Source organism: Lepisma saccharinum, chromosome 30 (assembly GCF_977018435.1).
Source record: "Lepisma saccharinum chromosome 30, izLepSacc3.1, whole genome shotgun sequence".
NCBI lineage: Eukaryota > Metazoa > Arthropoda > Insecta > Zygentoma > Lepismatidae > Lepisma > Lepisma saccharinum.
The window spans coordinates 40,388,419-40,415,417 of NC_139258.1; the positions used below are offsets into that span (position 1 = coordinate 40,388,419).

The window sequence follows — 26,999 nt, forward strand, 5'->3', positions numbered from 1 at the left end:
GAAATACACGTCATAGCTTCCGTGAATCGATTGCAAGCTTACTGGAGCACGCAAAATACCGTAAGCCAAGAAACAAGAATTAAATATCGAGATTTTTTTTGTGTGTGTGTTAGAGGAAGAAACTAAGTTCGTGCTTTGGAAAACGCGATGATGTGTGTGATGATATCTTCGGTCTCCTGTTTAGACTTGCACCAATCATCCGTGTATCGTCTTCTCCCCTGCCTCGCCTCGTGAAGTTCGTCCATTCTGTCGTTTAATTTTTCCCCTGCAGCTGAAAGAAGAGTGTCGAGATTACCGCACCTCATGCCACTTATCTCCCGAAGATGGTCCTTGAGAACCATTTCACATGGGATACGAAATTCCGGCGTTGTTCTTGCTATGTTTACAAGTTTCTCAACATCCTCACAATCTCCGTTTAAAGTGTGTTTGAATATTTTACATAGCAGTTCGGGCGGTAAATCAGTTATACAAGACTGCGACATATTGTATGTTATTTATACACCCCACCCAAATTTTTGTTTTGAGTTCATGGCGACGGTGGTGCCCAATGCTGCAACTCTTTCACCCAAGGATGCGTCTCTGCTGACGAGTCCCCCGAAAGCTGCATGTCCAAATTTTCTGTCTGCTTCGTGACGTGCATCTAAATTGGTGTGCGCGTTGTATGCAATGTCGTTGTCCTTGCATGCAGCTTTCGGGAGAAAAGGTAATATTTCACTCCTTCCCTCGCATCGTCCAGTGTCCTTCTAAATAGCGTGACTAGCAAAAGTATTGAAATCGAAATAAGAATTATCTGTTATTGTCTCCCTCCCTTCTTTGCATGCATGTTGCGCTGACATGGAAATAAGTGCCATGCTTTAATAAAAAGAACAACCATTGTACAACTGTATAGGTCGAGGTTTATAAGCCTCGTCCATCTGATGCCAGGGACTGCATATTTTGTGTACAGTTTATAGTGGCATCATATTTCTTCACTCGAGAGACTTGCAAGACAGCACAGATTAAAACTTATTACTAGATTTTTTTGTCCATATAACAATGTTTGCTGCCAGTACTGTTTAACCTAACAGTATTCGAATCTCTGAGGGGCCAGGGCATTCCACATTTACCTTTGCTAGTGCAATAAATGTCAATGTTTTAAGTTATGCATTAATTTTGACATTCCATTTCCAAGACTAGATTTATATATACAAACAACTCGCTCTTGCAACATTGTGAAAGGTTCTCGCATGTTCGCGAAACTGGAAATACACGTCATAGCTTCCGTGAATCGATTGCAAGGTTACTGGGGGCACGTAAAATACCGTAAGCCAAGAATTAAATATTCCAAATGCAGGCATCATGCACAAATAGAATAATCGGGCTGAATTTACAGTCTGAAACCACCATGTTCTGGCAGCAAGTATCAAAAACCTGTGGAAATTTTATTATATGATAGGAGGTGAGTGAAATGGTTGTTGCAAGTTACCTTTTAAATCCAGTACGTGTGTAGGAAAAACTGCGTATAAGCTGTCTCACTCTCTCTGTCTGTGTGTCAGGTGGTTGTGTCGATCGCTATACGACGCACGGTTTTAGAAGCGATATCGGGCGGAGCCACACAGAGGGTGTGCGTGGTGACCAGCCAATGGCAGGAGTGTAACGTTGTACAGTTAGGAAACTGCGGCGCGCAAGTTAAACGCCGTGTTCTGTATTTTTCTTGCGCGCAAAAAGTTTTCATAAAACTCGCCACTTTAACGTTCATCATAAGATGGGACACGACATTTTGAACCTGACTGTACAAGTCCCATGAATTTCCGTCGCCTACAGCCGGAGTTATCGTTTCTAGAAGAAACACGGGAAATAACACGTCTCTACACATACGCACAATGATCCTTTCCTTTTCCTTCCGTTTGTTGTTTTTCTTCGTTGCCACCGTGTTGACCCCGCTGAGTTTTGTCTTGGTAAAGCTATGGGTGTTAAATTCGGCTGAATATGCACAATGACCCTTCATTGTCGTCGGCGTTCACGAACATTGCGAGTCAGTTAAGTAAGGCAGTTGGAGTTCTGCGTTTTCGTAACAAGGAAGGTGTAAGATAATTTTATTCGTACGCCGCGAAGAACAGTTGTGAGAGGATTCAATACAGCCCTTACTCGTATTGATTGATTTATTTTACTTCGTTTTTCTGCCACTTTTGGATAAACGCAAAGATGAGGATGGGTGATGATATGATGGAATTGATGAAAGGACACTTACAAACACCTATGCCCAGGCGGGGATTCGAACCCGGGACTCCTGGCGTTGTAGCGCGTTGTGAAATACAGCCCTTATGTTCGATAATTATTCAATAGTGCGTGTGTTGCCTGAGTGTTATTTAATAATGTCGCGCCGGCGCCATTGTAGAGTGGTTAGCATATCGCGCTACGACGCCAGGAGTTCCGGGTTCGAATCCTGGCCTGGACATGGATGTTTATGAATGGCCCTTCATCAATTTCATTATATCGTCACTCATTACTATCTTCGCAATTAGCCAAAAGTGACAGAAAAGCGAAGTAAAATAAAGCAAATCAAATCAAATTAATAATGTCTTTCTCGAAACCTAGTACGTACCAGTAGTACAGGCACCAAGGGTAAAATACTCGTATTACGTTCACAAGACAGAAATCTTAGTTTTAAAGCTTATTCTTACTTCAAGGAATTGGCGTTCGCAAGACGTGTGTGCTTAAACAGTGTTTTCTCAGAGTCGAGAACTTACGGCTAAACCGTTTGGTGTACCGTGTTGCGTATTATAAAACAGGGTAAAATATCTACAACAGAAATCGTTGAACCCCTATTCAAATCTCCTGGGACACATGCCGGAAAACAGAAACGAGAGAGATGATGATGGTCTTCCAGTTCCTCTATAATAAATGCCTTCAAACTTCTTTCGGTTACGAGTTTCTCTTATATGCTGCAGTGATATGATATAATCCTGTGTAGAATTATTCACTATATATTTCATTGTAATCAAATATCACGTGCATGCATTAATATATATAAAAAGTTGAATATTGGGCACAGAATTCTCTGCGTTTCCCTTCTCTAGCAGTTGCTTTGACAACAGCGCGACAGTACTGGCTGCGTATTGGCTGAAATCATGTTCCTTCTAAAAGCTTACACCGTATAGTTGTATGTCACAGCTTAACCAGTGAAAACCGTAAGAATTAATGTTTTTACATGAGGTAAGTTGGCATACTCTGGTAGGGTATATGTTTCAAGCCTCTAGCTGTAGAAGATTAGCTTTAGCCTATTTGCAAAGTGTAAGTTTGGCTCGTCGAAAGCAGCTCAAACAGTGTTGCTAGCTGTAGGTTAATTTCCCCCGTTATACAATTGCAAGAGGTGAGTTGCTTATACCCTATCTGGAAGGTGTGTTCATGGCTTATGTCGTAGGTTAATTTAGTTTGCAATAGATCTTGTGTGTTGGTAACCGTCAGCTCTTACAAGTAATATAGCTGCCTTACTCTGTAAGGCATAGTGTATGTGTGGGTGTGCGAGTAAGGTTAGTTTAGTTCACGATAGTTACTTGCATGGACCTGTCACGCTATGCACCACTTTCTGCCTTTGAGTCACCTGTAAGGCTATATGCGGGGTGAGTGAGGTTAGTTTAGTTCACGATAGATCACACTTTTTTTAGACATTAAAATTAATCAGAAATATTAACTGTACTTCAAAAAGTAAAATTATGTGTATCTTATGTCGAACTAGAAACAAAAAGTCAAACATTAAGCATGCATGCAGATTAATTAAGCCGTAAGTTCAAAAATTTGGCCCCCTTCCCTACAAATCGCATTACATACATACATACATGTGGAAAAAAACAACAGAAGTATGCATGTTTTTCGCCCCCCGTGGCGTTACAAGAGCCCCCTGTAAGTAAGGCTAATCGGGGCTGGACCTACAGTTTCAAGAACCACTTGTGCGAGTTTCGAACCCTTGAATACAAGGCTACCACTGCGCCATAAGGGAGAAGGCCCGGTGAGAGGGGGGGGTAGAGAGGAGGAAGCATTAACACCGCTATTGCCAGTCAGCGTCTTCTTCATCTTACTGCATACTTATCATCTTATAGAAGGCTACGCCGTCAACTTGTAACTTGTAGGTTAGCCTCGCCTGTGAAATATCATATGTTTAAAAAAAACAAGAGGTTTGTGAAGCAACTAGTCAGTGTTGCCAACTCCTATTGGTAGGTTAGCTTCGCCTGTAAAATATCACATGGTGAAATTTTCTTGGGGTGGGTTGGCAACACTGAACCCCACATAAGGGCGTTCAACCGGGCACACTATCCTACTGATACACTCACAATTCGAGACAATATAGATTTATTAATGTAAAACTAATGAATATTATGTTGTTAGTATCCTAATCCTAAGCTATGTTCTAACCCAATCATATCAGTTAAGTTGTACAACAAGGGGAGCATCTAAGTCTCCCAAAAACACTGAACTTTGTTGTAATCCTTACCTTTGAACCTGCAAACTGTAACAGCAGCGTTTCGACACACACAACCTACTTAATTCTCCAATCTTCAGTATTTGTAATTTGTTGTTGGCCTTGCCTAATTAGTCAGCCTGTCAATCAGAAGTATGCTCTTTCCTGTTTTGGTGGCTATCTTCGCAAACTGTCCTATTTCTATGAGGAAGGCTCTGCCAGGCACATCCGTACTAGATGCGTAACCTTCTAGGTACATATGCACGGGATGTGTGACACATCTACAGTGCTGCCATAATCTGATTGACACTTGGTGATTGACATATGGTGATGTTACTTGATTGACATCAGATGATTGGCTCTAGATGACTGACACCTGATCATACGATAATATCATATGATCGACACTGCACGATTGACAGCCGGTGATTGACGTTACTGTCCTATGATGGCCAAGGCCTTGCCTTAGTGATATGCTAAGCCACCGCCATCTCCGAGTTTCAACCTTCACATGTGGAGGAAGGTCTCTAACCTTAAATTTCCCATGCTGAGTAACTGGCAAGATTAATTTATTTGATGGGCTGTTACCTCTTTTCAGAACCATCACTCATAATTGTAATATGCATTACAACGTTACAGTAAATGCACGTTACAGTTTTCTCATGCACTGTCTGTCACTGGGTCTCAATTAGGATGACGCACGTTGAAGTCAGCTGCTATTACCGCTGAACTGCGTCCTCCAGCCAAAAGAATGATTTCGATTCCCTCCTCACGGGTTAACATCTTGGAGTTTTACCTGCAAAAATCAAAGTAAAAGATAGTTAGTTTCCGTGTCACACAACGCTTCACAAAGTGCTTAGCGTTGAGTGGCCACCACGGTAACCCGACCTAACTCCTTTGGATTTTTATCTCTGGGAGGCTATTGTGTACCAGTGTAAAATTAATGGTGTTGCCCACCTGAAAAGTAGAATCACTGAGGCATGTGCAAAAGTATCACCTGACGTGCTTCGTAGGGTACACGACCATTGAGATAAACGTTTGCGGAAGTGCTTAGAAGAAAACGGTGGCCATGCGGAACATTTTCTGTGATGGTGATTGTCTGTTGTTTTGTGGTTCACAGCTGTTCTCCCTCGCTATGCATGTGTTTGTTGTGGTGTTACTCTGTGTGTATGGAACAGCCCGCAGAGTTCAAAACCAACCTTAATATCTTTCCTACGTGCAACACCGTTACAGTCATTGTAAAATGACCTCCACTATTCGATTCCTCGTTGAAAGAGGGTGTAATTTGATGTTTCACATGAGCATGTTGTCTTTTGAAATAAGAAAGTTGGATCCAATATGGCCGCCGCCAAGATGGCGGACGACGACTGCAACTACGTCATAACGTTTCCCCCTCCCCCAAAATTGATTCCATTTGACTTTAGATCAAACCCGTACGCAGTTTGTAAAATATTTAGCGCTGTCCTCACTTTTGACCACACCCTAGATATTTCTGTACATGTCTCTTCTTGTTTTTCCTGTTGTTCTGCGTAGGTATCTCGTTTGGGCCGTTCGGAATATATTATTTTGTTTTATAGAGTAATATGGGAATATAGATTGTTTTAAAAATTCTGGAAAAGATAAATTTCATCTTGTGACAGTTTTGTTGAATTAAGTCTCTTCAGCATCTTCGATCTTCCACTTAGTTGTTCTTGTCTGATGTTGTGGATCGTTGGGTTCGTGTGATTAGGTGGTATTTGCTTAAATCTATGCTTCTCACTCAGCATAAATCCTTGCAGCATCTCCAGATATAAATCTTCGTGAAGTTGTGCTCCACACAGCAACATTATATTAACACGATTATTATTTTTGCCTACGACTACGAAGGCATTCTCCTTTGTCTGACAGTGCCGAAGGGAATTACCGTAATCAAAAAATATTACAGTAACTTTCTGGAGAATCGCCTTCGTCTAGTGATTCGTCGAAAACGAGCAACATTTCTGGTGTGACATCCGCTTCTGCTACGTACTATGTTGAAAATTCAGGGGCCAACAGCTTGAGCGGTAGGGTTGGGAGGTGTAGTCAGTCCCGACATAAGTTCTCACGACTATGACTTTAGAGGTTTGGAGATGGTTGTCCAATGTGTGACTGTGAAACCTTCGCAAACAAGCAACGGTTTGACATGTCGTATGGGGACGTGCATTATCATGAAGAATGGTCACTCCACTGTGTAGAAGACCTGGCTGTTTCCTTCTGACGGCCATCCCTAAATGCTCAAGTATCTGGTAATAGGCATCAACATTAACAGTGCATCCATGTTCGAGATACTCCACAAGTAAAGTGTCATACGTGTCTCAGAAAACCGTATCAATAACTTGTCTGGCTGATGGAATCAATATAAAATTCTTAAAAGGCACAATACTATTTCGCCACGTGCAGCCTTGACATCACACTTTTACGATGAACTTCTAACATTTTACTAAGACTCTGGGCAGACGAAACATTTTTAGACCAAAAAAAGCCAATTTTCCAAATGTACGGCAATTTAGAAGAGTCAGCTACTTATGGTCAGAATGTAACACACCTACATATGCGACGAGATACATACAGGGTGCTCGGCACGTGACGTCTACAAATTGTTGCATTCCATTGTCGACACAGGTGTTGATCAATGAATACAGTAGTACGTTTCTTTTTTGTTCCCTTGGCATTGTTACCAAATAAATTTGTTTGTATTATGGACTGAGTCACAAGTCATTCACTTCTGTACCTTACGTAACACCTCATTTGACATGGTTGTAATAAATGATTACACTTTAGGTCATCAGGTGATCTTCTGACGTCATGTACTGCCTACACGATTGCATACCAATACAGGCACATCCGGCACATTGTCATGGTTGTAGCACGGAAACTGTACGTTTCCGGACATGGGTTCCTATTCCAAATATTGTCTACTCAGTCCCCTCTACTTGCCCTAGAAGTTTGTAATGGGAATTTCCGAGCACCCTGTATATATATATATATATATATATATATATATTAATATTTACTTTACCATACTACAACTACTAATGCTTGTCTCTTTCTTTGTTTATGTTCACTTTATGCTTAGATAGGCTACTCGGGACTGGACCTTCAATTCAAAAGTGACAACAGAACCACTGTGCATGTGCTTCCGCTGGTGATCGAACCTGGGACCCCTTGACTACAAGGCGACAGAAGTATCTTCCTTCTTCCAAATACACTAATTCTAAAGGTTTTCATTTCAAAATAGATAAATGTTAGGAATTTTTACCACACATTTATGATTATAATATACGTACACAGTGACAATTTATGGAACATCAATATTAGATATAATATATCTGTCTTTTTCTCCCATTTTTCCAGATTGCATCTTCCCTCATGACGTACATTGTGATCTTGATTCAATTCAAGACCACCAGCAGAGGTGAAACATCAGAGTCAGATGACTTTGGAAACTCAACAGAGCAGTACCTCACTTCTACCTGAAAAAGTGAAAAAAGTGAAGTGTGTTCAATGATGACCTTGAGTACCTACCACGGTTCATGTTACAGTCATGGACGTCCGCAGGATTTTTTCCAGGGAGGGCAAAGAAAGTATTTGTTTCCAGGGGGGCAAACAAGGCACATTCTCTCCAAAGATAGTGCTGTTCCCTTAAAAACATTGCTTAAATTTGAATGTATGATGTTCATGCAATAATTAACACATATTACTGTGGCTAAAATAAAATTATATGTGTGAAATACATAATTTTTTGTTGACTTACATTTTCCAGGGGGCCACGGCCCCCCTTGCTCCCCCCCTTCCGGACGCCCATGGTTACAGTGGACTACTCCATTTTACTTGTGCAATATAGCTGTCATTTGTCTCATAGAAAAAAGCCTTTGGGTAGGGCTACTCTTAACTTGGGCACCCAGTAAAAGTTATGTTGTAAGAATTTGAAAACACAATTTTTTACTTCTTAAGATATTATTTCAAATTTAATAATTCTTTACAAAGTCATTCTCATTTATAAATAACAAGACGTTACTTGAAAACCAATCTTCACATCAAACAAAAGCGAATGGAAATAAAGATCCCTAAATATTTACATTGATACAGCGCCCTTGAATTTAAAGAGTCCCTGCGAATTTACAAGCATATGCAAAACAGAGTGAGCGTAGAAGACAGTCACAAACTAAACATATTAGCTACAACCATCTTGACACAGATATTTGTTACAAAATTGATACACAAAATACTCATTATCATTTAATATTGCAAGAACTTGAACCTCTTTCAAGCGTCTTCTTCGAGAGACTTGTATAATCCATATTTTCCTGTTTTCTACACGTAATGTTTGCCATAATGAGTCTCGACTGGACATCATCATTTCATCTTTGGCCTCGTCTTCATTTCTGTCCACTTGAGAGAGTACTTGTATCCCAGCCAATCCATCCAGTTAACGCCATCAGCAAAGCTAGTGTGAGTCCCTATAAGGTATTTCCCGTTTAAATTTGCCTGCAAAACACATATAATTACTCATGTATAATCTTAACGAAATATTATAGAATATTTTTAATGCCAATTGTACATTTGTAGACAAAGTCTATATATTTAAAGAATATAATTTAAGTTTACAAAAATTGTGATAAAAATGTTCTACGTTCTTTCTCACGCAGGAAGAAGTGCATGTTGTAAAATATAAACATATTTTCCCAAGAAATCACAGCTTTACTTGCTGTCCTTGACCCACCGAAGTTCCTTGTTCGAGTGTCGGTTTGTTTCTCTCATTTTGAGTGAAGAGTCAAGGAAGTTGGTTGGGGTTATTTAACTACGTTCACTTTCACACAGGGTGAATAAACATGTGAATAGACATGTGTTTTTTATAAAAAGGCTTTTTCTAGTAAACATCCCTGTAAAGTTTTTGAACAGTTTCATTAAAACAAATAATTATATGTAAATATACATTTTTCTGTTTCTGATCCTGTATATACAGGGTATTTCTAAAGTCCGTTTCCAACGTTTAGGAGGTGATTCTACAAGTAAAAATAAACACAGAAGTTCATGTGACGAAATGCTGAAAACGGCACCCATTCGGATTTATTGAAGTGGGAAATAGTGCGAAAATTATGTTTAGAAGGAAAAAGTGGCACAACGGTCAACCATATGACTCCTGTGAAGGGCGTTCCACAAAGAAATGCGGCATGCTCTATTCAGAAAAGCACATGGCTGATGTGCGAAGTTGATGCGCAAGGGATTCCCCAAAGGAAGCGAATGGGTCTCTTGAAGTCATGGTGGTAAGGGAAGGGTTTAGCGAGATGTGTTATCCACGGAAAGTGATATGTGGAGACTGAAAACCAAGAAGAAAGCGAATATCCATTGTGGACATCACCATTACGTAGAAAAACAAAGATGGTGGTGGTGCTGCGCTAGGCTGCATATGTGTCGACATGTTCACCGTGTGCAGAGTGGAGGTGCCGAGGGAACCAAATCACAGACGATTTTCAAACTTTCTGCCATTAACTTGCACACAGAGATGACATCGCCGAATCAACGATTGTCTAGTGCGAGCAAACAACCCCGCGGTGTTTACTATCGTCGCTGCGGCGACATTAATGTGTTCAACGAGATCCTCGGCTGACACGACAGGTGTTTCGTATACGAGGCGTTTCATCTCTCCCCATAGAAAGCATTCCAAGGGAGTGATGTCCGACGATCTTGCTGGCCACAGCACAGGCCCACCATTACCAATAGACCGATTATGGAACAAGCCATTGAGGAAGTGACGTACATTTCGGTCGAAATGTGGTGGTGCACCATCGTGTTGGAACCATAGTCCTTGCCTCAGGGCCAAGGGCACGTCCTCCAACAGTTCAGGCAAAATATCACGAAGAAATGCCTGATATGTACCACCACGCAGGCGAACAGGAAAATGTACGGCACAATCAAATGGTTATGCACTATCCCACACCACACATTAACCGCAAACCTGTGCTGATGGTTTGCCACGAGAATTGCATGTGGATTTGCAAAATCCCAAACGTGACTGTTTTTACTATTGAACACGCCCGTTTTGGTGAACGTTGCTTCATCGGTCCACAACACCCTGTTCGCAAAATTTGGGATAGTTTCCATCTGATGCAAAAACCATTGGCAAAACACCACACGTGGACCAAAGTCCTGAGGTGAAAGGTCTTTTACCTTTTGGAATTTGAAAGGTTACATCCCCACTTTAGACAGGACGCTCAGGAACGGCGCCAGAAATTTTCGACCGGGTGGGTGGAAGATCCTTATTGATAGATTAGGGTGGGCAGTATAAATGTAAGACCATATATAGTTTATATGTGTATATAAGACGTATGTATCCCCCTCTCTTACGCTCCCGATTTTCCTCTTGCTTCTTTTCCTTTTCTTGTTTTCCTTTTTATTATTTTCTAATCTATTGTCGCATCTTGTCCATTTCCTTTCGCTTTGTCTCTGATGGACACAATTATTTCAAGGAAGTGTTTACCCATACGCAGCCATACCCCGTCATACATTATAATCACATTCTTTCATGCATGTTAATACAGTGAAATAAATGGGAATTAGGTTTAAGCTTGTGTTGCAAACACAAGGCACATACTTGATTTTATGTATTCGGCGACAATGATAGAAAGTGCGATGGTAGACAATCGTGAAGTTTCTCTTAATTTAAATCTATGTTCCTGAGTATAGTATGAGTTTTTGACTGAAGAGTTTCCTTACTCCTTGGGGGTCACTTTTCTTAGCTTACAAGGTTACAACTGACAAATGTATCTGAATGTTTGTAGTAGCAGCGATTGGGTGCCAACATTTGAGGGGCAAGGACAATATACTTTCTCTTGGTAGAAAAGGCTTAGCATAAAGAGGCCATAGTGCAGGGGCAAAAAGTGGCAAAATTTGGTGAGGGAACTGCATTACCACTTCCCGGTCCTCCTAATTGCCGCCACTGAATGTTTGTATTAAAATGAACGTTTTATTAGGAATGATTTAAAACACACACGGAAAACAAATTCTTTGTTCATTGTCCATGAAGTATTCCTAGGCTAATCAAAGGCTATTTTTACAGAATATCACTCACAAACAAGTAAGATCGAAAACTCTGTTCAGAATTGAAGAGATTATTAGCTAAGTTTCTGAACTTCATTTTCTGAACTGTCATGTTACTAATGCGGGAGAAGCCACTCACGTATGGTTACATGAACATATTTTTTTAGGTAACAAAATGATTTAGGACACAATGAATTCATCGAAGTTGATCACCGTGCCAGTAATAATTGATCTATTTTTCATAGATGACTTGGGTTGAATGGCGTGACCATTTCGAACACACTAGAATGTCAACCTCTATCCTGTGCAGCATACCCTGGAAACTTTATTCTATCAGGGCAACGAGTCCCTGGCGCCTGGAACCACTGTCAAAGTAATAATTTATGAGGGCTTATATTTTGAGTGTCAGCATGTGTTTGTTTTCGCCCCTTCGTTACTTTAATGTAATCACCATTGAACATTATCGTCGTCATTATTAAAATTAGCAGAGAAATGACTTTAATTATAAGAAATCAACCACAACGTACTCTTCCAAAAATGGAGTTGCATTAGTTCATACCTCTTAGAAAGTTGAGATGGTAGTTTCCATTGCACAGTGTTTCATTAGTGGATCAAGGCAGCTAATTCCGTGAACAATGATGTTTTCCGAAAGTCTCAAATATTTGTCTCAGGCAATCACCCTCCTAAAATGGACGCATCTTCTGTGATGATAAAATTCCACGTTTGGTGCGAGTTCTTTCTGTATATTTTTCCCCCAAGGCATAACGCTGTCGCATTATAATGAAGAAGTCCTGTGTTCGACTCCCCCGCCTCCTCTGGTGGAAGCACAATGCACATTGGTTCGAACTACACGTTAAACTGTATGTTTAGTCCCGAGTAGCCTATCTGAGCATAAAAGTGGGCTTAAAAACAAACTAACAAAATCGTCTCTAGATACTTCGTGACATTTTTTTTTCTTTACTTAAGCTGTATCTACAAATTCTGTTGCCATTTTCGGCTGATTCATATGGCAAAATTTATGTGTGGGACGAGGATTTCTAAATAGGATAAGCCACTCATTATCAATTGAATAATTCTATAGCTTTTTCCATACATAACTGGTTTATTAAAATATATTCACTTCAGTATTGTAGTGATTATTGCGATTCCTTTTATTAGCAGAATAAATATAAAGTTGATATTTCGCATACCATATTGATATTTGAAGATAACAAGTATATAAAAATTGTAATGAAATAAAAAAGGGACGCTTCTGGAATTTTGATGCAGAGCTAATTAAAACTATATTGTGCTCTCTATCATACTTAAACCCGCAGGTTTCTGGCTGCAGCAACAGAAGCCTTCCATCTGTCTCTATTTTGGGCAAGATCAATCCAATCTTTCCTATCCTTGCAGATTTCTTTTAGGTCCATCTCAACGTTATCCCTCCATCCTCGCCTTGGCCTTCCTACTGGTCTCTTACCATCAGGTTTCCCAACAAAAATCCTGTAAACTATTCTTTCCTCTGCCATTCGTGTCACATGTCCTGCCCATCTAAGTCTTCTTGATTAAATTATTCTAATAATAATTAAAATTCAAAATAATGTATTGTGTTGCAGGAGGAAGTAACGCTAAGATGATGTTTCTATTTGTTTATTTTGAGATTATTTTAACCATACCCAGGCCGGGATTTATATACGTATGTGGAGGCTCGGAGCTGCAGTCGTCAAGTTCAACCTAAATTCTGATCTAATCTTGATCGTACCCTGCATAATTTTGAGCCTCCTAAGCCTGCTAACTGCTTTTAATCATGGAAGTATTTATTCGATCACAGTTTTTGTTTCAATAGCTGTAGTATTTACTTTCACTTTCTAATGACAAAATTGACTTTTTATGGGTTGATAATATGTGAATAGCATAGATAATATTCACGAGTAAAATATACATGTTATGAACACCAGAATACGTACACTTATTTATCGAATCATCCATATATCTCCAAGTGTATGAACTTATTGAATTTGATTGGGTGGGCAATCGGGTGGGCACAGGAATTTTTGGGTGGGCGCTTGCCCACCCGTGCCCACCCCTGGCGCCGTCCCTGAGGACGCTCCACACATTAACATGGGAGGTGTTGTGGGCACTGGCTACAGCGCGCGTACTGGTGTCAGGACGATCCCTGACAACATTTAACACCGCATCCACAAACTGATCTGTGAGCACACTTTGTGGTCTTCCAATTTTTCGACGGCGTGGTAGCACTGATCCTGTTTCCCGAAGTCGAGTATGGCTCTTTGAAAGAAGGTGTGCGACGGCAGCCTCCTATTTAGAAAACGTTCTCATACAAACGCCGTGCTGCATGGCTATTACTTCATGTCTAGCCATAAATCAGATGCAGGTCTGCCTGCTCCTCTGCGGTGTATGCAGCCATCCCTATTGCTGGATATCTGCCAACCCGTAGACGACGAACACAAGTGCACTGTACACGATGGGCCGTGCCTATCGATAACACCTAGCAGTGCCTATTGCGAGGTTTGCCCAATTCGCAAAGTTCACGTCCTTCCACTCGTACGTATTCAATCGCAAACGTGTGATGGTAACGTGATGGGCGGTGATGCTGATATCGCAGTATGTGAAGCACGAATGACAGCGACCGGTGCTTTGCTGCCGGAAGAAAACTACTGTGTTAGCGCCCCTGGCGGTAAACGCCAAAGTCAAGGTCACGCTTCGGCCTTTCTGCATGTGGGTACGTACAAATACCGACAACACAACATCGCGACCAAAAACATCGCCCACATTACATCGCCCGGGTCTCCCATGCTAATCACTCCATAAAACCCTTCCCTACCCACATGACTTCAACAGATCCATTCGCTTCCTTTGGGGAATCCCTTGCGCATCAACTTCACACATCAGCCATGTGCTTTTCTAACGCCCTTCACAGCGGTCATTTGGTTGACCGTTGTGCCACTATTTCCTTCTAAACATAATTTTCGCACTATTTCCCACTTCAATAAATCCGAATGGATGCCGTTTTTGGCATTTCGTCACGTGAACTTCTGTGTTTATTTTCACTTGTAGAATCACCTCCTACGCGTTGAAAACGGACTTTAGAAACACCCTATATAAACCTACCATGGAAATGTTTGTTCAGTGTGTTAATGAAGCTATGATACATAATTTCAGTACATTTTCTTGCAGTGAAAATAAAACATTTTGGATGTACTCTATATTGTAACTTCAAAAAATGTATTTTGTAGCTCAATTTTGGATTTTTCTTTAATCATAGTTTGCAAAGTATCTGCTGCCTTTTTTATTCACAGTTTAATAATAATTAACCAATTTACGGTTAAACATTAGTAATTTGTATATTATTCTTCACAAAATGTTTGCTATTTTTGCCTATAAAAATTATTGAAATTTAAATCAAGATAAATGTAAGTATGTTTACGGTTTACATATTTCATTTCCTTTCGTATGAGCTTCACTCCATCACTACATATATGTTGTTTCCTTTCTTAGAGCCTAATAAACACTATCAAATTATTACTAGATTAATGTACTTTCACCAATAGTGATTCTGATATCCAAAAAATCCTTATATAAACTGGTTTCGATCGTATTTGTTTAACAGGCGTCAAAGGGTCATATTGCATAAATCACCGTCTCACGTATCTCAGCCTATAATGCTAAAAGCAGGGATCGATACTAAGCCATCTCCTGTTTACCCATTATACTGCAGATTTTAAGCAATCCATAAAATTCCTCACTCCACATTTTTACGCAGATGATACCCAGTTATACTTTTCAGGTCTTCATTGGACCTGCGGTCACTGAACTCCGACTTGAACATCGTCAATAACTGGTGTGAATCTAACAGTCTTAAAATCAATCCGGAAAAATCCACTTTCATGATCATTGGATCTAATTATTCAAGGTCGTTAATGAAAAACATTAACATACATCTCAAAATAAACAATTTGCCTATTGTCAGGAGTAACACTGCCAAAAATCTTGGTCTAGTCTTTGACGAAACAATAGATTGGTCAGAACATGTTAAGCTTACGGAACACTCAGAAGTCTAAATCGTTTCCGTGACCTCCTCCCTGTTGAATGCAAACTAAGACTCATCCAAGCATTAATATACCAATTCTTTGACTATTGTGATAATATTTACGGCCCTCAACTCTCGCAAAAGCTCAGTGCAAAAATACAAATGGTGCAAAATTTTCAACATTTTTCAACTAAAAAGATCCGATCATATTCTTCAGATTTTAAATAACAATCAGGTTCTTACTATGGCAAACAGAAGGAAAATGCACTATCTCTGTTTCGTCCGCGGTATATTAGCAGAAGGTAAACAGCAGTATCTGTTCAAAAAAATGCATTCTCGTTGGGATATCCATGAATATGCTACCCGCAAGCGGAACAATTTCGATTTACCCCATCATTCTACCAGGGCATACAAATCATATTTCTCCTTTTCGGGCCCCAAAGCATGGAATGCATTGCCTGCAAACATTGCATGGATAAAGAACCCCGTATATTTCAGAGGTAAAGTAAAAGATATACTGTTATACAATGGAACAATGGCAGAGTCGCGGCACATATTGAAGGTATCAAGTTTGTACATGAAATTGTATTTTTATTATTATGTATTACTTTTGTCTTTTATTATTACTTATTATTTCGTCTTTTGTATTTGTAGTTAATCACTTTGTGTATTCATTTAATTTTGTGTATCTCTTACAAGTATATATGTATTATTTTACTTGTAGCTCACTGCTCCACATGCAGTTTATTACATATGTAACATTACATTGACAAGGGTTAGGTGGTAGAGCAGTCTATAGGCTGAACCTCGCCCGCTTAATAAAGAAATTTATTGTTATTATTATTATAATTATAAGATATTTATTTAAAGTTATTAAAATTTAAATCAGTGATTTATTATGAAAAAATAACCAGATTTAAATCGCGATTTTAATCAACCTGATTTAAATCAATCCACCTTGCTTACACAGAATTCATTCATTATCTTTAGAACGTGCAACTAGACACGGAAGCAATTGACTTACAGGAAAAAACATACATAAATTCGGGTTTAATGAATTCGGTCCCAATTGGATTTGAGATATTTGAATTCGTCCCCATGTGACGGATTATTTACAATTAATATTATAAGGATAAACATCTTTGATAAGAAGAATGATATTTAATTATCACTGTTACTGTTTAAAAATATTTGATTATTATGGGATATAGCATAATACATGGAACTCCTAAGTTAATTCAGTCTTATATTTATGAAAATAATTTAAATATTTTGTGTTTGTTGCTAATTTAATAACCTAACAGCAACAATTATGGTGACCATCAGCCAGCATTCGTGAATATGTGGAAGTTATCTTCTGAATACTTTAAATAAGACATGGATCGGAAGCAACATTCTTATAATCTAAGAACGGGGGTTTTCTTACGATCCGATGTCGTCCATAGTTTCAGTGAAAACAAACCCATGGAAGAATGTTATTTTTGTTGCAGTAATATTGAAGCAGTTTCCAGTCTTGTGAAGTGCAAGGGTCGCAAGAAATGGGAACATTTGGAATGTAGAGGTTTGATTGTCATGCATTGGATAATATTTAGTTCTACCAAAGAAACATATTTTTGTAAATCGTGTAATCCAGATTTTGATCCATTCTTGTTAAAATCGTGCTTACCTTCCTGTGTTACACGTAATACACTCAGGTATTCGATTTCCGATCGTTTGTACGCGTGTGTACGTGTGTGTGTCTCAACCTACGTGTTTCTTCATCATTAAAGTATTTTCAATATGCTCCAAAACTTATTTATAACCCGCGTGGCGCAACGACCCTTGCGGGCCAAGGCCTACCTACCGACTGTCGGCCTCACTCCCAGTTGCCTCAGCAGAGGCGAGGCGGGCGATCATCCGGCCAGTGACGGGGTGACGTGTGGTCAGCACCCCGAACACCCAGTCATTTTGTAGATATCCATAACAGGGTTACGCTACTCATTCGTAGTTCCCTCAATTTCCTCAAGATGGTGGGTGGCTACCGGTCACATATACTGTCCGAGATCTCAGGAGAAAAGTTATTAGCTTCCTCATGTGACTCGAGACTGCGTGCGTCCCGTAGCCCGACCCAAAAGCCAGACGCCTTGGACCGCACAGCCACGGTGTGAGACAAAACTTATTTATAAACATGATATAAAAAACTCAAAGTGTGTATTAATTTTAAGCTTAACCTTGTCAATTAGCACAGAATAATTTAATTTTTAATTTGAATGACCTCAAGTATACACTTGTTAATCATATCAGATTTTATGGTAGTAACGCTACGATACTTTGTAGCACACAAGTTTCATCATTTTTTAATTCGATACAGGGGGGGACAAAAATTATGATTTTTAATTAAAAAAATCATATTTGATGATATTTAAAAAAATGAGATTTTTTGGTTTAAATGTATTTTTTTATTTAAAAGAAACACGTTTAAAATTTCTGGAATGGTTTTTGGGATAATACATATAGATAGGGGAAGGTGGGGCAGAGTGGGGTAGTGGGGCAGACCGTGGTACCTCTATTTCTGAGGTCGTATGGTGCTGAAATCTATCGTCGACTTTTCGAACTATGTCCTATCATCCGACAGGTCACGCTACCAGTGAAACGCTATTACCTGTGAGTTGTTTGGGTGGTACTGTGCAGCAGTGGAATATATTCGCATTCATTTTACAATATTCATATTGTTCCGAAGTAAAGGTAGGTGTATTTACATCGGCATCTTCTACTCTAAAGATCAAACATATTTACATACAGTCAAAGCTTCATTGGTTGATTGATTTGGTGTTTTAAGTCCACTTTATGGACAGTAAGGTTAATCGGGATGGACCTACAGTTTAAAGTGGGATCCGAACCACTTGTGCCTCCACAGGGTATCGAACCAGGGACCCCTTGATTACAAGGCGACCACTGCGCAATCGGGGTAATGCAATTTATTTGAAGTTATAATGCATTGCAGTATACAAAACAAAAAAAATCTGAATGGCAACAGGTGGAGAAAAGCGGGGTTGGGTGGAATTGTAAATAAAAAGTTTGGGGCAAAGTGGGGTGGGGTAGAATGTTTATGTAGGGACATATACGCTGTATATAGCCTATATTGAGCCGAATACCATATCTGCATATCGCTATATATAGGCCTATATATCAGGCATAACTGTTCTGTATTGAGACTGAAAATTAATCTTCTATTTATATAGCTACAGTTAAAAATTGTACGCCTAGCTACGGCTTAATTAATTTGTAGCTACAGCTGCAAATTGATTTGAGCCTACTAATCCTATGTCTGTCTATATTTATGGATATTGGCTTTCCAGTTAGCAAATAGAAATGGGCAGGATCACCAATTTAATAATGAAGAAGAATTGGCAGGCCGTGACTGGTTCTTTGGCTTTCAGAAAAGGCATCCAGAACTGTATTTAAGGAAACCAGAAGCTACATCTGCAGGTTTTAACAAGGCAACAGTAGGTAAGTTTTTTGATCTCCTGGTAGAAGTAGTTGAGGAACATGGCCTCACTGCCGAAAATATATTTAACGTGTGTGGCCCGCAGATCGTACTGTGTTTCAAGATCATGACTTCTTGCCAGCTGAAACAACTGACATTTCGCCCCCACGTGATAAGAACATTGAAAATACTGTGGGCCTCTGACAAGAACCATCAACCAGTGCTGAGGAGCATCTTTAACACACGGAGCCGTCTACATCAGATAGGCCAATTCTAATCACAGCCCCACCTTTGCCTGCAGCTTCTGAAGGAGAACAGGATACGCCTAGTACGTAGTTTCTCGATCTGTTCCCCAGAGCAAGTCCTACCTATCCCAAAAAGTGGCTAAATGGGAAGGACGAAACAGCGTAGGCATGGACACACATCCATTTTAATATTTAGTCCTTACAAGGCTTGAGTTAAAAGCTGCTTCGGAGATGAGAAGTCAAGGTTCTCACAAGGCAGGCCTAAGTATGAGACGCACACAAGTCACCAGTCACTCTGCAGTTAGGCCTATGAAGAAATCAAGGGGTTCTGATAGGGATAGGCCTACTACCACTTCAAAATGGAATCCTCCCTCAAGTGACAGTGAGGACAAAGATGATGCACAGTGTTGGTACTGCTGTGCACTAGCTGATTACCCGGCGTTGCCGGGGTGTTTAATGAATTATTATTATAGCGTAAAATGTAACTAATTTTATTTACGGGTATTTAGAAGCATAACTACAGTATACAAATCATAAAGTAATATCTTTTACAAATTCACTACAATATAAATTTAACAACAATTTATGAACAACATTTTTAGTTCCACCATCTCAACGGCCCCGAAAATTATGGTTTCAACACTAATATCGGTCTTTTTACATGTAACCCCAAACCCTAGGGTTGCCAGAGGTGTCTTGGAGTTGAACGGCATTTGGAGTGTCCCTGTTCATATTATCGACCCCGAAAACTATGTACTCTACACTATTGTCGGTTGTTTTACATGTCACCTACTTCCCACCCCACCCCTAGGGGTGCCAAGGGTGCATAGGAGTTGAACGGCATTTGGAGAGTCACTATTCATTTTAGCGACCCCGAAAACTGTAGATTCCACACCAATATCGGTCGTTTTCGATTATTTTTACATGTCACCCCTTTCCACCTCCACCCCTAGGGGCTGCCAGGGGTGTTTTGGAGTTGAACGACATTGGTAGTGTCACTATTCATCTTAGCGACCCCGAAAACTGTGGATTCCACACTAATATCAGTCATATTCGATAATTTTTACATGTCACCCCATTGCCACTCCCACCCCTAGGAGTGTTAGGGGTGTCTTATCCCCACAGTATTTCATTACTGATTGTAAGTAATATGTGTGCCAAGTTTGGTCATCGTTATTGTCACCAATTAACTTAGCGACTCCAAAGACTATGGATTCATGCGCGTCAAATCTCCTGCATATGGCGACAGTCAATAGCAGCGCACTGCAGCGGTGCCATGTCGAAATCTCACACGGAAAAGAGACAGCGTTGTTGAGCAAGGTGAAACAGGTTCTGAACTAGGCAACGCCGCACGTCTGTAATTTGCCGGTGCTGTTCAGCCGTTCAAGGCCATATGCAGGAGATTTGACGCGCACTTTAATCTTGGTCATTTTTGACATTTTAATTTTCACCCCCTCTCACCCCCATCCCGAAAGGTGATGAACTTGAAGTGGAACTGCATTAGGAGTGTCACTGTTCATCTTAGCGACCCCGAAAACTATGGATTCCACACTAATATTGTTCGTTTTCAATGATTTTTACATGTCACCCCCTACCCACCCCCACCCCAGGGGTGCCAGGGGTGTCTTACCTCCAGAGTATTTCTTTCGAGATTGCAAGTGATACGTGTACCAAGTTTGGTTAAAATCGCTCCAGGCGTTCGAGAGTTATGCCGGAACAAACATACACACATACGCATATACACACATAAACACATACATCCATTTTTATATGTTAGATTAAATGAAGGGTGGATTAGCTGCAGCATGTGCTATAAGTGGGCTCATAATTCTTGTGCAGGTGTAGACAGTAAGGATGATGAGACAGTGCACATTTGTGGACTATGTGAATAGGGCTAATGCTACATGAAGCTGTTGTAATGGATCTATCATAGGCTTAATAATTCATAATCATCATATTAATTCTGTTTTACATTCTGTATGTTTGTTTACAACTATATTCCAATAATTACAACGAGTATTAACAATCATCTCATTTTGCCTCACATACGGGCAACCACTTAATGTTTCAGTAGTATGTTGTTATTAGAATACTACACAATGATGTTGTGCCAGAAATAAGATTATTTATGCATTTCTTAACATCGTTTTATTGGCGTAAAGCTTAAGTAACCCATTCTGCCCCACCTTCCCCTATGTGTTTCTTTCGTAGAAATACTTTTTCTAGTAAACAGCTCTGTAATATATTTGAACAGTTTGATTAAAGCAAATAAGAACATACTGTATAGATAAACATTCCTTTTTCTGTTTCTGGTACTATATACGTGAATCTACTATGGAAATATTTCTTGAGTGTGTTAATGAAACTATAATACATATTTTTACTAATGTTTCTTCCAGTGAAAATAGAACATTGTGGATGTACTCTATAATTGTAATTTTAAATATTTTTTAAAGTCTTTGTAGTTCAATTTTGGATTTTTTTAATGATAGTAGTTTGCAAGATATCAGCTGCCATGTTTACTTACAGTTTAATGATAATGACACTATTTACGGTTAAACATGATTAGTATTTTGTATATTATTCTGCACAAGATATTTGCTTCTTTTGCCTATAAAAATTATTGAATTTTAAATCAAGAGAATTTAAGTGTGTTTACATATTACATTTCCTTTCGTATGCGCTTCACCTAATCAATACATATGTTTTGTTTCCTTTCTTAGAGCCTAATAAACACCATTAAATGATTACGAGATTAATGTACTTTCACCAAAAGTGATTCTGATATCTGCAAAATCCTTATGTGCATTATTCTACAAATTATTTATTTAAAGTGATTGAAATGAGTGTTTTGTTAAAAAAAGAAAAAAAACTGATTTAAATCAATCCACCTTGTTTGGATAAATTATTTTATTTACTGAATTAAATTTCCAAGTTGCAAGCTTAATTCAAATGTATGTAATACTTACTTGATGACATTTTTTATACCACCATGCACCTGAATACGTGACGGCGCAGCTCCCGCCGTCTTGGTCGTTGTCTTCATCTTTTGTTGAGAAACTCTGGTCGTTGGAGTAGGTCATGGAGTCGCCTGAACGAACGGAAAAAAATCTTTCATCATTTCAAATACTTTTATTTAAAAAAAAAATTCTAAACAAGTGAAGATTCGTCGTGGGTGAGACAAGGACAACTGAGAATCAGTTCCCATTGTGCTTTGGGGGGAGGGGTGGAGGATGCCCACTTAGTGACGTACTTGTAGTTTCATTTTAGGAGGTAGCTTTTTTCATGCTATGCAAATTTGTATTTATGTTACCAGTCAGTAAACTAAACTATTGCCTTGCGGATGTAAGTACCTTAGAACATTGCTTCTAACCAGTCATTAAATATTGTAGAACATTTACATGTAATTTAGAAACATCGTAAGGAAACCCAAACTCATGCAAAACAAGAACTCTCGAACTAATAACACCGAAAACGTAACCACATTTCTATTGCCAAGTTCAAACTTACCGTACACCTAACCTACTTACAAGTTTCTTGTGAACACTTTAATGGATGCAAAATATAAGCTCTCGGCTCGGTGAGATTGCTTCAGTTGTAGAATGATGTCCTTCATTAATTCAACAAGGCTACGTACTTTGATAAATGAATCATTGATGAACATGAATGATTTTTCAGTTGTGCTTGTTACATAGTTAAGAAATGGTATACTGTATGCTTCCAATTACATTTTATCCCTGGCAGGGATAAAAATAATTTTCTTTGCCGGGGATAAAATTCTTTTGGGGGGGAAATCCCCGGCATCCCTCTCGTTAATTCTCACACTGTCAGTTCCTACCAGTTTCGCAAACTTTGTTTATGGTTAGATAGACTAATCGAGACTGAACCTACAGTTTAAAGCGGGATCCAAACCACTGTGAATAGTGGTTCCAACGGGGATCGAAACCGGGATTAATGATTACATACATCATTATCCAGGTGGTATCGGCACAAAACAATCATATTTTAGCATCACTCTCGTGCCACTTTTGGCTAATTGAAACGGTGAGAATGATGATTAGCAGTGATTAGATTAAATTGATGATGGGACAGTCAAAAGGAACAGCGAGGTCCAAGTCAGGATTTGAACCAGGTATAGTCGGCTGCTAGAACAAAATTTGCCCACTTAACGTAATCGGTCACTGGGGAAAGAACGAAACGTTGTTTCATGGCACCCTTAGTATTTCAAGATTTGTATTATTTAGTATGAAGTTTTAAAAAAGCACATATTTGTACAATCATAATTATAACAATCACTGTTATTTCAGTGAAAATATTGGAACATTTCGCAACGCCCCTATAAGCCAGCTACGGCGCACACTTTGGGAACCACTGCACTACACCATCGGGGGTGAGGCATCTAGGCGTGGAACTTAGCTGCTGCACGTCCCCACAGCGCAGTTCTGTGGCGACGTCCATTGTTTTCGACAAAGCCCCACCTTAGAGTTAGACTCTCGTGTAAAACATTCCAGAGACAGGACACCACACTTTACTCTAATAGAGATCCTGATTCAGAAATTTTTCTATGGTGCATTTAAATAAAACCAGATTTGTAAATATTGTAAATGAGATAATGGCGTTTAATTTCCGATAAAGAAAAACTTAACGATTAAGGAGCGTTACACACACACATACACCCGCACACAAAAACACACAAAATGTTTGACCTACCCGCATCGCCAAAGTAATCATTAATCTTTAATCTGTATTTCTGATCCTCCCCCCTGATGGAGAAGTCTTTGTAGAAAGCATATCTCTTATTCTCTTCGAAATCTTGCAGATCAACACGGAGAGACGAATGAACATTGTTTGTTATCATGAACAAATATTCCAGACCTAGAAGAGAATTCATTTAAAAGCTGTAGTGACTAATGAAATTTATTGCCAATTTATGAACCAGATAATTTCTTTTCATGGTGCTGTTATGAATTCGAAAGCTCCCTTCAAATTAAGTGGAGCGTCTATTGATATAGTTGAAATAATATACCAAAAACATAAGAACCGTTTCAAACAGCTTTCTTGGAATGCATCTGTGTATGTGTTTGCAAACAGTAGAGAAAATTGCAAACATGTATGATGTGACAGCATAGAAGGGAAGTGTACTACCAACAGTTTCGTTAGAAAACATTAGTACGATGAAATCTTGGTGAAAAATAAAATATGTAACTGATGTATTTACTTATTTGATACAAAATAATTAATGATAATTAATTAAACAACTCTACCTAATTGCATTTTAAGACACGTTCTTTGGTCTTCCTTCATTACTCGAAATTATCGCTGCACTGTAGGTAGGCAGATTGAGATGTATAAACCTTGTCAGATTTTGTGAAAATATTAAACGAGAGTTGTATTTGGGCTCCAAAAGATATTAAAAAATTAAGATAATTAATCTTACGCTGAATTTTTGCATAATATGAATTCTGAAAAAGAATAAAGGTACGCAAAGAAATTTCGTGTCGTCACATTGGATTATAATAAGCAGTGTGTTTTTCGAAAATATAAACAACGTGTTCTTCGAAATTACGTGTCACGTCATGTCGACAACGAAACGGCAATAAGTACGAGTTCTCCACAGCTAGTAACACTGCCTGTTACCGGAATCTAGACCAAGCCTTCGTATCGAAAGACACGGCATGTGATTTCGTAAATCTGAGGTTCATAATTCAGTTTTCGAAGCGCCAAAGTATAAAACCATTGCAGAAGATGCTCTACCATCCAAATACCATCAGTGCTTCTGGGATTTGATAAGTGACAGTAGTAGCAAATACCATAGGATGAGGACAAAAAAATCGTACAAATGAAGAGTTCATATGATTAACAGACCGATTTGGCTATACTTAAAACTATGTCAAGATGCCCATATGAGTGAATTGCCTCAAGTGTGCTACACTGTCAAATCCAAAGAATCCTGAATTCTAGTATACAAATGAAGATCCATTAACAGACTAATTTGGCTACACTTAAAACTATAACAAGTTGTCCATATAAGCCTATTGCCCAAGTGTGCTACACTGTCAAAATCCAAAGAATCCCGAATTCTAGTGTACAAACGAAGAACCCTCAACAGACTGATTTGGCCATGTGTACAAAAGCTGCATCTGTCAGTCTGTTGTCTATAAGCCTGCTAAAAATATAGCCCTTTTGCTTACACAGTAGTACACTGTAATATATGCTTAAATACTTGTTCAGAGTATTAATATGTTAACCCGAATATTTTAATTGGGCACCAGGCTCAACTCATATATCTAATACTAAAACAATGCATTGTGCAGAGGTCTTCTAAAATTGCTCTGTGACTCTCTCGTTTCTTATATCATAAATATATGATTTCTGACCTATAAGAATAACACTACATATGGTGTCGGCAGGTGGTGTATCATGGAATTCACAGATAATTTTAATATTTGTCCTGTCATTAACCACAACATGTTTGCGTTTTGAGATGTTGATGACAAACATAGGTCTCTGTGCTTTGAATTCATCGGGTGAGTAATACATGTCGGTATTGCCAGTAGTGACTCTTTTGTATGCTGTGTAGGCCTCGTATAATTTAAGAAAATCATCCTTGGACATGTCTAAATTATAATTTTCTCTTGGAAACACCTCGTTTCTGCCGTTTTCAAGATATATGTTCTTGATGTTACAATGTTACAGTTATCGAACTTACTTGAATTTTGTTGCTGATTGTTGTCTCGACCAGTTTGAAACAGCACCACCACAAAATCTGGCATGTCATATTGTATACTGGAGAATGAGTTTGTAGCATCAAATTCATAATAGCTACCAGTAGCAGGTTTCTGGACACAATGATATGTATAAAATTGTAAAGCACCTGTGGATTTTTTTGTATATCTGCTTTGTATTTAAGAGCATAACTGGCTTCATATTCAACTACTGGAATTCTTAGCTCCATAGTCTGAATAAGACATTTGTCTTCGTCAGGTAGGGTATTGGGCAGAGCTGCACCAGTAGAATTTAATGTACTGTACCGCATCAAATCATTATTATCATTGGCGGCTCTTCGAAATGTGATTCTTAAATCACCCTTCCACATAATGTCTTTGTAATCTGAGAAGAATCCAGGTAACAGGCGCATCGGGAACAATACAGTGTGGCCCTTGGTTAATATTTTATCACCAGCCTCAAATCCACCTATTTTGTAGTAAGAAGCCTCGGTCTTGGATAAGTTCAGTGTGGCCAAAGCTGTAGATGTAATACCAGGATAGTATACTCTGTTTATGACAACAACATGCTTTCTGATCTCGATTTGAGAAAACAGATGCGGTACAAAATTGTCTACTAGTCTTATATTTGAGTTAGCCGGATAATCTGTACCATCGAGCTTTACAACATCAAACTTGATATATAGGTCTGCTCTGTGGGGGTGTATAAAGCCATCCCCTACGTCAAGGTCAACCTCAATCTCTGTGTTGGGCTGATTCAAATTGGCAAAGGTCCTACGGTTCGGGGGGAACGACTGTAGCTCGTAACTCTCGATATGTTCCAGTTTTTAGTATATATTTTATTTATATATTAATCTCTATGATGGCGGTTGTTGTGGCTCCGGCAAAATCAACTAATTCTTATTTTTCGTTAGTGACCACCAACTCAATGTAGTCGATTCTATTATGGCACACCGTAAAATATAATGTTGGTGATGGAGTGTAGATGATTGGCTCCATAAATTCAGAGTTAGGTTTGAATGTTGCGATGATG

At 39.1% G+C, this 26,999-nt stretch overlaps 1 protein-coding gene across 3 annotated transcripts in view; it reads right to left on the minus strand.

Annotated features, from left to right (window-relative positions):
• Positions 1-7,847: 7,847 nt before the first annotated feature.
• LOC145981701 (techylectin-5A-like) overlaps positions 7,848-26,999 on the minus strand; it is a 268,003-nt gene continuing 248,851 nt past the window's right edge. Inside the window, exons 9-11 of one of the 3 annotated variants that reach the window (XM_083115102.1) lie at positions 23,952-24,116; positions 22,211-22,332; positions 7,853-8,944 (exon numbers count right to left, since the gene is read on the minus strand). In XM_083115102.1, the coding sequence (XP_082971228.1) occupies positions 8,813-8,944; positions 22,211-22,332; positions 23,952-24,116 (419 nt within the window). In that variant the 3' untranslated portion in view covers positions 7,853-8,812. Of the gene's footprint in view, positions 8,945-22,210; positions 22,333-23,951; positions 24,117-26,999 lie in introns of all 3 variants that reach the window. The other 2 variants (XM_083115100.1, XM_083115101.1) reach the window with 2 other exon arrangements.